The following is a 10,514-nucleotide window of genomic DNA, read 5'->3' as shown; positions in this document are numbered from 1 at the left end:
GGCCTGGGAACGCCTTGGGATTCCCCCGGAGGAGCTGGAAGAAGTGGCTGGGGAGAGGGAAGTCTGGGCCTCCCTTCTGAARCTGCTGCCCCCGCGACCCGACCCCGGATAAGCGGAAGAAAATGGATGGATGGATGGATGGATGGATATATATTCTCATTTTCAAATAAAAAATAGATTTGATTTATAGAAAATTTATTCAATTGCTTGCAAAAATATCCAACTATTAGCTGTTTTTGTAGTAGTGCAAGAAAAGTGTTTATTTTTTACCTTCAGCACAAACTTTCAGTCGATGTCATTTTATGCTACAATTTGCTAAGACAAACAGTTCAAATCCTTAAAGTCTCAATTAACTGCATAATGTATAAAGATGCCATTTAAAAGCCTTACCTTCGCGTATCATCATCCAGTTCTCTTGTTCGATGAACTCGAACCCTCGGCTCCAGGTGTTGCATGGAATTGGCGCTGGGTATTCCAAAGTCTGGCTCATGAACTGGAGCTGGGGACTGCAGAGTAATCCTGGCCACAGTGTTCTCTGCTTTTATCTGACCGCAGTCCCCAGGCTGTTCTCCAGGCCTGTTAACTTGCAGAGGTTTTTGGACGTTGACATTTGCCTGGTTCTGGCGCGATGCTGTCACTGCTGCTGCAATGGCAGCTGCCTGAGCAGGCTGAAGCTTAATGCTGTTGATATTATTTGAAGGCCTTTCTGAACTTGGATCTCTCTGGAAGTAGTACTTTTCCCCAGCCCGAATTGTAGCATACTTCTCTGGGTTTGTAACAGCAGCATATTTATTCCCCTCTCGTAGTGTGCTGTACTTCCTTACTTCCTTTAGATTGCCGTATTTATCCACAATTTGTATGGTACCATGTTTGTTTCCTGTGTCTCTCATGGTGCTGTATCTTTCCGTTTCCTTTAATAATAACTGTCTCTTTACTTCCTTCTGAGGAACATAAATCTGCCCATCTTTCTGGAACATGTGTCTATCTCCAACTTTCTGCAGAGCACACTTTTCTCCATCTTTTGTAAGTAGAAACTTTTCACCATCTTTGGAAGGACCATATTTATCCTCTGTTGGTGTCACGGTGTATTTATTATTCACTTTTTGAACAGCATAATTCTCCACATCTTTCTGCAGTGAGTATTTCTCCCCATCCTTTCGCAACAGATATCGCTCTCCGTCTTTGTGAAGGAGATATCTATCTCCGTCCTTCTGAAGCATGTAGCTAACTCCATCTTTCTTTAATGAGTACTTTTCTCCATCTCTCTGTAGGGTGTAATACTCTCTCTCCTTCTGGCTGTTCTGTTTTTCAATGTCTTTCAAGCGTTTTTCATCGGCCCGTGAAAGTGAATGTTGTCGTACAGGTTCTCTGTTCCGTTCATTGTTCTGGATCTCAGGCTGCGTAAGGGCAGTATGGTTCAACAAGTTGTTCCATTGCTGAGGTGTCTGCTGGTCCATGTTCAGCTTGTCTAGCCTGTGTTCAAAAAGCAGAGTTAGTTTCCAATATAAGGAGAGAAAAACTGAGGCAAAATAAAAAGAGAAGATTTATAACACATCCCTGTCTTGATTTATTTGTAATGCTATGTTGGGTAATACTTTATTTGACAGGGTGTGAATAAGACTGGCATGTCACTGTCATAAACATGACATAACACCTGTCATGAACAATGAAGGAGTTTTATGAATATTTATGACTGTTGTCAAAAAGTATCATTTGGTAAATCATGACACTTTTAATACAAAGTTGACATTTTTCAAAATGTCAAAATGTCTTTGTTATGACAACTTGACATTAACCAAGAAATCATGATCTGTCATAAATTTGTTATAAAAAATATTATCGATTAAACTTTAAAAATTATGTAGGTAAGAGATAATGTTAATGACACTGTAATGACACTTAATGACATCATCGTAACTGTTGCTACCTGTTTCACTTGACTTGAGGCAAGAGTTAGTATTAATGACTCTGTTAATATAGCATTTGACACTGTAATAACACTTAATGACATTGTCATAACTGGTGCTACTTGTTCCACTTGATGTAAGAGTAATTTGTAATTACTGTTTTTAAAGCTTAATGAAATCTTTATTGTTGGTCCTACTTGTTCTGCTTTATTTCAGGTAGGGAGAAATGATTACTGTTTTGTTAATGTTTTTGACAGTGTAATAACACTTAATGACATTATTATGACTACTGTTATGACATATGTCATGTTTATAATTTAACACCGTATTATTCAGACCCCGTCAAATAAAGATAACTTGGGTAGGCAGTCAGGTTAAAGAGATCATATTATGAACAATTTGGGTTTTAAAAAATAGAATAGCAGAAAAATCTAAGATTTTTGAGGTGACAAGATAAATTGTTGTGAGGGATCTATTATGCAATTGGTCAACTTGGTCAATTTAAAAATACTTGAATAATCCCAAAGGACTGAGGAGAACTGTATTACAGTCTGTATTACTGCAGTTCTGAAGAATCCTCTGAATGAAGACACTGTTGTTGTATGACAGCCTGACAAGGAAGATTCATGAAGAGCATGTTTGGGGTTATTCATGAATTTCTTGATTTTATGTAACATCATTTTTTGTATCATCATCTCCAGAGGTGGGCTGCACAGTGGCGCAGTTGGTAGAGCTGTTGCCTTGCAGCAAGAAGGTCCTGGGTTCGATTCCTGGTCCAGGTCTTTCTGCACGGAGTTTGCATGTTCTCCCTGTGCCTGCGTGGGTTTTCTCCAGGTTCTCCGGCTTCCTCCCACAGTCCAAAAACATGACTGTCAGGATAATTGGTCTCTCTAAATTCTTCTTGTGTTCATGGTTGTTTGTCCTGTGTGTCTCTGTGTTGCCCTGTGATAGACTGGCGACCAGTCCAGGGTGACCCCGCCTCTCGCCTGGAATGTTAGCTGGAGAGGCAGCAGCAACCCTCCAGACCCCACTGAGGGACAAGGGTGTAAAGAAGATGGATGGATGGATCTCCAAAGGTTCTGCAGTCGCCCCCAGAACAGAACTAGCTTTCTTTATCAGGCTGTGTAGACTTTTTATGTCCCTGGTTGGTTCTGATGCTGCTGCCCCAACAGATGACAGCAGAAGAGATGACACTTAACAACAGACTGATAGAAGATACACACCATCTTATAATTATTTCTATTTGACTTGGTTTTTATAAAATTGATTGCAGTTGAAGTTTTGATTGACAGTAAAAACTATTACTTTTTCTGTGAGTTTTAGATCAGATGATTAATCTAAACTACCTAACACTTGCTTTAAACACTGAAAGATGTTCGATTCATTAAGAAGTCCAGTCTGCTCTGTCCCTTTTTGTCGAAGCTTCACTGTTGCGTCTGTAGTCTGTTGTCCATGTGAACATTAAGGTATTTATATTTCTGTACTTCCTTTCCTGTGATGGAAATACACCTTGGCATAAAGAAATTATGGTCTTCACAGGAAAAAAAACTTTGAATAGAAACTTGCTGAGAATGGATCAAAGCTCCTCCAAGCATAATGCATGTAAAGTGTGCTTGTTGCTGACCTTTTGACCGGCTCAGTGTGGACGAGTGCAGCGTCTGTCATGACTTTCATCCAAGACTCCATCTCCTTTGAGGTGTCTGTGCAGAAGTAATATGTTCGCATGTTGGGGTGAGTGGCCTGACAGTGGTGGAAAGAGCAAAGAGTAGATGGTTATAAGCAGACTGAGGCAATATTGACTGAAAAGAGTTCACGTGCATTCTTCTGTTCTTCAGATGGGAAATAGAATAAAATAGAATAGAATAGATAAGCAAAATCAACTGGACTTGATTTTGCTTATCAGTACCAGATTTGTAAATGTAGCCAGAACATGATCATTTAATCAATAATATCACTTTTCATCATGATGTCAGACACATTGGAAACTGTTTGGAAAGAAGTAGCAATTAACATTTTACTGTTAATTAACATACAAAGTATCCCACATCAGTCCATCTGTTGCTCTGTCGGTCGTGGCAGATGGCCCCTTCCACTCAGTTAGGTTTTAGTTCTGCTGGAGATTTATTCCAGCAGAACTAAACTGTTAAACGGGAGTTTTTCCACCCCACTGTCGCTACATTCATGTTTGGTATGAGGGATTGATGCAAAGTCAAAAACACAATGCATGCAATTGTTGCTACATATTTGTCCAGTGAGTGGACAAATATGCAATCAATGACTTGATGCATAGACTTACAAGTGTTTCCTTGCAAGCAAATCCATCAACACTCTTGATGGGTTTGCTTTGACAGAAAACTTTTTAAACCAATGCGAATAATGAGCGTGGCTTACTGTTTAATAATTAGGAATAACTGGAATGCATGTGTGTTTGAATTGGAACTACTTATCTGTAAAGTCCCTTCAGATAACATTTGTTGTGAAATGAAAGTATATAGACCAACTAAATTGAAATGTTTCACTTTAAACAAATGTTAATGAAAAAGTGAATTGAAATGTTTGTTTTTCAATTAGTTTCATAATATTTCTGCAAAATAATAGTTGGAAAATAGATATTCTTTGATATTTTCCTAAAGAAGCTAAGACCTCACTTTTACTTTCCTAAGAAAGTCTAAACATTCAGGTTTGAGGTTGATTAACATTTTGGATCAAACAACATTTAGATGAGTTTACCTTGAAGGCATATTTCTTACTGATGTGATCATCCACAGACAGCATGGAAATGTGAAAACTGGGCAGCAGGATACTTCCCAGAATGCTGTCCTCCTTTTCATCTGCAGAAATGACAAAGGAAAGTTTGACATAATTCAGCAAGACATTTAAACATGAAGTGTCTGTCTAAACCTGAACCTCTCTGAAGTGCTTTGTCTATCAAACATGAAGGTTGGCTTTAGATGTCAGTGATTAATGATTTCCTCTTTTTTGGTTGTATAATATTTGCATATTTAAACATGTCTATTTTTGACTTGAGTGTTGCTGATTAAAAACAACATGCTTAGTGAAATGCATGCCATTCAAATCATTTCAAAAGTATTCATAAAAACAGAATGCCCATGCGTTATTGGGTTCAGTACACCAACGACTCCCTGCCTGCTTCAGAACATGATACGTCACCCAGGTCACCCTTCACTGTGGAGACCCCCTAATGGCCTCTACTGGAATTTTCTCAACAGATGGAAATCTTTATCAAGGATGGAATAAAGAGAGCAGCCCCTTTAATATCTTCTTTCTTCCTCACTCCTTTCCTCAAACGACCAAACTCACCAATGCAACAATGGAAAAAATGTCCTGAAACCTGGTGCTTTAGGAAAACAATGCAGCAGTATAACCAGATGCAGATCCTCCCAGCTTCTGGGATGGTTGTAAAATAACCAGTAAGGTGGTGGAGTTACTGCCTGATGTTTGGAAGAAATACAGAGCAGCAAATAAAGAAACCATTTGTGAAATAGTTTTTCTTTTAGAACAAGCTTAACAACCTGATAAAGAAGTCTGGTTTGGTTCTGGTTCTGGGGGAGACAGTGGAACCTCTGGAGATTTTCATGAAATCAAGAAAATGATGGGCAACCCTGACCATCCTCTTCATCAGACTGTCATACAACAGCAGAATGTCTTCAGTCAGAAGCCTTTTAGACCATAATACAGACTGCTTTAGGATATGCATCATGTTCACAGCCATCAGTCTCTGCAGCAATGCATTAAAGAATCTTAAATAATATGACATACTACATTTAATTTTGGGATCAAAAAGGATGATCTGAATTGAAATGAATGTTACGGGCTGGTCCATGTTCTTTAAATCAGGCCTCAAGAGGATAATCCAGAGTTTGCTGCTTTGATTTGAACTCTTTACAGTGGAGGGTTTAAAGACTTTAAACTATAATTTTCAAGAATAAACAGTCCGTAAAAAATACAAGGGGGTACCCAAAAGTTTTTAGAATGACGCTGCTACACGCACAGTTTTCGTAGTACACGATTCTGCCGCTAGTTATTTGTTCCACCACGCCTTCTCAATCAGTGTGCCAAGCGGCGTTGATGTGGAAGGTTTCGTCTACCCGCAGTGATTTTTCTTGTAAGAGCTGTTTTGTCCAGCCGTCGTTTTTCTTCATGGAGAAATTCTATGAGCAGCGCGAGGCTGAAGCTTTGCTTCCTGCTCGGGAAAAAAGCATCGGAAACCGTTCAAATGTTGAAGACCGCTTACAAGGATGACGCTATGTGTCAAGCTCCAGTTTACTCGTGGTTCACCTGCTTTAAAAATGATGAAATGTCAATTGATGATCAACCGATTTTTTCCCGAGCAGGAAGCAAAGCTTCAGCCTCGCGCTGCTCATAGAATTTCTCCATGAAGAAAAACGACGGCTGGACAAAACAGCTCTTACAAGAAAAATCACTGCGGGTAGACGAAACCTTCCACATCAACGCCGCTTGGCACACTGATTGAGAAGGCGTGGTGGAACAAATAACTAGCGGCAGAATCGTGTACTACGAAAACTGTGCGTGTAGCAGCGTCATTCTGGAAACTTGGGTACCCCCTCGTACAAAGGCAGAACTCCATGTTTAGACTTAATGCACCGACTGCAGTAAACAATCCATTTATTCTCAATATGATTTCCAGACGCAGATGGTTTCATTATATGATCCAGGCTGTGATGGAACTGGAGCTGTTTCATTGTTATGATGGGCAGGAGACAGAGATAAACTCTGAGCCCTGAGCTCAGCTACAGAACCTGCTTTCTGACACAGACCCCCACTCTCACCAAATACTAAGTCTTTTCAAAGCTCAAGTTCTTCTTCCACAGCTTCATGCCTGTGCTGTCCTAAAGGAGTCAAAGGTTGCACAAGGTCAGACAGTCAAAAGTTTATAAATTACTCTAACGCCCACAAAGATTCAAGGTTCAAGTTCAAGTAATTTGTGTAAAAGTCCAGGTCAAATTCTCTGAAAATGTGTTCAAATCAAGTCTAAAGTCATAATATCGGTGACTCATGTCTGACTTGAGTCCAAGTCCCAAGTTCCCACCTCTGTGACATTTTAAAATCTGACTTAGTTTACCTATTAAGGTAATCAGACAGTGAAAGTCTGCTTTGGAAAAAATAAAAAGAATGACCTTTCTAAAAACTGAAGCTCCATGTGGAACCTGCTAGAATGTGTGTATGGAGCTTCAGCAGCACGGATGCTTAGAACTTTGATAAATGGCTTTAGTTGTTCAAATGCCAGCTTTGATCATCAGTGCATCATCTCACTTTGCTAGAGTGCATGTAAATCTAGTTGTTGATTTTAACAAGATGAGATTTACTGTGGCAGGGACACTCATCGTCTTCCCCCCCAGGGGAGGAATAAATGCAGAGGCTCCAAATTCTGCTGGCATCTCTTAGAACCAAGTGATCCAACAAGTAGGAGAAAAATGAAAATAAGAGGAGGTTCATTATTAGGTAGACAAGGATGCTGTCCTTCTTGAGGTTGTCTCACCTCTCGCTTCTCTAGCTTTCAAAACCAATAAACATCCAAACCGTCCTTGTGTTTGTCATCAAAATGCAGCTGATTGCATCAGACTTTAGAAAGATGGAAAATCTCCTTTGAAGTGTTTAGTAGAAATGAAGGATGGACAGATAGACTTTGTGAAGAGAAGGTTCTTCAATTAATGTGGCCCTGCAGCATGGGAACGATTCCTTAAACTGTAATAGTCCTTGTTAGAATGACCTTAGTTTAGTAATAAAAATACTATTTTTATTCTAATGATAAAATGTCCCATTTTGTTATCATCTTGTTACATTGTGGCATTAAATCCAACCATTGGACTGTAGATGTGGCAAAGCTTAGAATTTGTTAAAAATCATTAACACATTTTGCATCTTATTAGTATTGTATGCGGCAGCATGAAATAGTGCATAATAGTAAGCAGGATGGAAAATAACATGGTTTTCAGCAATTCTTTGCAAATAATTTGCAAGGTATGGTGTGTATTTCTATGCTTCTGCTACCACCATGTATCACTACTGGAGATCTTCTCCATGAGACGGAGTCTTAGTGAAGAACGTAACCCTGTTTTAAACTTTTCCACAACGTCTGCTGGGTCCCTTGGTCTCTAATGTTCTCCAACAAACCTCTGAGACCAGAACCAGAACCGCTGAAGGTAACACTTTATTTGAAGGGGGGTGAATGTCATGACATTGTCATGAACATGAATAAGCCTTTAGGAATATGTATGACTTGTCATAAAGCTTCATTCAGTAAATTATGACACTTTTAATACAAAGTTTACATTATTCAAAATGTCTTTGTTATGACAACTTGACATTAACCAAGAAATCATTACTGTGTAATAACATAAAGTTACCTAATTGTTAAAGTGCAATCAGTAATACTTTTAGAACAAATTTATATCAGTAATGATTTCTTGGTTAATGTCAAGTTGTCATAACAAAGACATTTTGGATAATGTCAATTTTGTATTAAAAGTGTCATAATTTACTGAATGAAGCTTTATGACAACAGTCAAATATTCATGAAGGATTATTCCTGTTCATGACAGGAGTTACGTCATGTTTATGACAGTGTCATGACAGTCTTATCCACCCCCTTCAAATAAAGTGTTACCCAGCTGAATTTAGATCCAGATGGTATTATACAGCTGGACTCTGTGTAAAAACCATTAAAACACAGTGTGTGGTTGTAACATGACAAAATGTGAACACACTTTAAGGCGTCTCTGCATGACACAGTAGCCTCTTCCAGCATGCTGTGCGTGTGTGTGTGTGTCTGTGTCTGACTTTGTATTTGACAAAGTATAAGGCCTATTTGTCCAACAATGTTGTGAGGACTGACTGCTCTTTAAGGCCCCGTAAGAGGAAGTGCTATTTTTGTTATGGTGTGAATAAAAATGTAGGTTATACATAGGGTTAGGCTACAGAAATGAAGGGAAATCAATCCGAAGCTGTGAAGACAGAAAGACATACTGTGTGTGCATTTGTGTGTGTGTGTGTGTGTGCGTGCGTGTGTGTGTGTGTGTGTGTGTGTGAGTGTGTGTGTGTGTGTGTGTGTGTCTGTGTGTGCGCGCGTGTGTGTGGGGGTGTGTGTGTGTGTGTGCGTGCGCGCACGCGTGTGTGTGTGTGTGTGTCTGTGTGTTCTCACCACGGTAGTAGAAGAGGCACATGTCAGACAGCACAAACCACCTCTTCTTCCACAGCTTCATGCCTGTGCTGTCCTAAAGGGGTCAAAGGTTGTACAAGGTCAGACAGTCAAAGTTTAGAAATTACTCCAACACCCACAAACACACACCATTTATCTCTCTTCACTCTGTCCATTCTGACAGGTTTTACTTAGCAGTTTTCCTCTTATCCTCCTTTATTTTGTTTGCATGGAGCTGAGGACCAGATCCTCTGCTCTGTGGTACACCTGTCACCACTACAGCAACAGGTATTTACCAAGAGTCACACTCTGCCATTCATATTGATACGGCCTCTGGGCAAATCCTCCTGACATTTCAACATGGTATTTTACCTGTTGGTGGAGGTAGGTTGGGGATGCTTTGAAGTGAATTGAGTGCCATCTCAGAAAAAAATTAGGGACAGTATAGCAAGCCCTGAAGTGGAGGCAGAGCTAATGACTGCACATATAGTTGGAGCAAGTTGAATTGTGTTCTGTAAGGCTGTCCTTAAGGGAGTAAGCTGCTCAAACAGTGAGCTGGAAATATCTTACAGTGACAGGGTGGAAAGGTAGCAAGACGATGAACCAATGCAGAGTCTATAGTTTAACAACAGAACTCAGGATTCAGTATGTTCAGTATGAACTCTTTATATACAGAACTGAACCAAATTTTCCTCATTCTTTCTTTTCAACTACATGTGAAAGGCATTACATGTTTATGTTGTATGTTACATTTTACACTGTTTATGTTGAAAAACCAGTACCTGTTTATAAAGCCAGTTTTTCTTGACCACAGGGGCATTAAGGTTCCGCTTGATGGAGTTGGATCTCTTGCCGAAATTGTGTACTTTTTTGGATGACCTAGAAGGCTTCCAAAGCACAAAAATGAAACTGAATAATTAATACATACAGGTTCTTACAGACTAAAGGCCAAAATTGACTGAAACTGAGATGAATATTTCTGTAGTTGACGGTGCTCACAAATAGGATCAGGCTTGAGTGCAAACTCCTTAAGATCCTTAATAATATATCAGACTTAGACTCTCCCAGAATAAGTCACATCATAATAGAATGTGGACACAAAGAGAAAGATTTCACTTCCTCATTTTTTTAAGTTAAAAATCTCATAATTTCCTGCAGCTTGAAAAAGATCTACTTCTGTAAATTCATATTCATATTATAGTTTAAAAAAAGAACATGTTTTCACTATTCACAGAGGAAGGTGAGGGAAGGTTCTCTACCACCTTTGCTTCCTCATTTCATGCCATCATTTAGTGTCCATAAGAAGCAGAATATATTAACCTTTTTTAATCAGTGAGCTTACATCAAATTAAAGTTACAATGAATTTATCCATCCATCCATCCATCCATTTTCTTCCGCTTATCCGGGGTCGGGTCGCGGGGGCAGC

The 10,514-nt window shown here is 39.4% G+C and overlaps 1 protein-coding gene across 16 annotated transcripts in view; it reads right to left on the bottom strand.

Annotated features, from left to right (window-relative positions):
- The window catches only part of LOC103459572 (pleckstrin homology domain-containing family A member 5), a 190,252-nt gene that overhangs the window by 90,477 nt on the left and 89,261 nt on the right, over positions 1-10,514 (bottom strand). For all 16 annotated transcript variants that reach the window (XR_001776212.1, XM_017302818.1, XM_017302817.1 and 13 more), the window contains 5 exons: positions 9,870-9,974; positions 9,091-9,163; positions 4,638-4,738; positions 3,532-3,647; positions 391-1,473 (listed from right to left, as the gene is read on the bottom strand). Coding sequence is in view for 15 of the 16 variants with exons in the window: in XM_017302818.1 (XP_017158307.1) it covers positions 391-1,473; positions 3,532-3,647; positions 4,638-4,738; positions 9,091-9,163; positions 9,870-9,974 (1,478 nt within the window). In the remaining variant the exon portion in view is untranslated. The remainder of the gene's footprint in view (positions 1-390; positions 1,474-3,531; positions 3,648-4,637; positions 4,739-9,090; positions 9,164-9,869; positions 9,975-10,514) is intronic.

This window comes from Poecilia reticulata, linkage group LG23 (genome assembly GCF_000633615.1).
Source record: "Poecilia reticulata strain Guanapo linkage group LG23, Guppy_female_1.0+MT, whole genome shotgun sequence".
In the NCBI taxonomy this organism is placed as follows: domain Eukaryota; kingdom Metazoa; phylum Chordata; class Actinopteri; order Cyprinodontiformes; family Poeciliidae; genus Poecilia; species Poecilia reticulata.
This window is presented reverse-complemented; position numbering and strand designations above follow the sequence as displayed.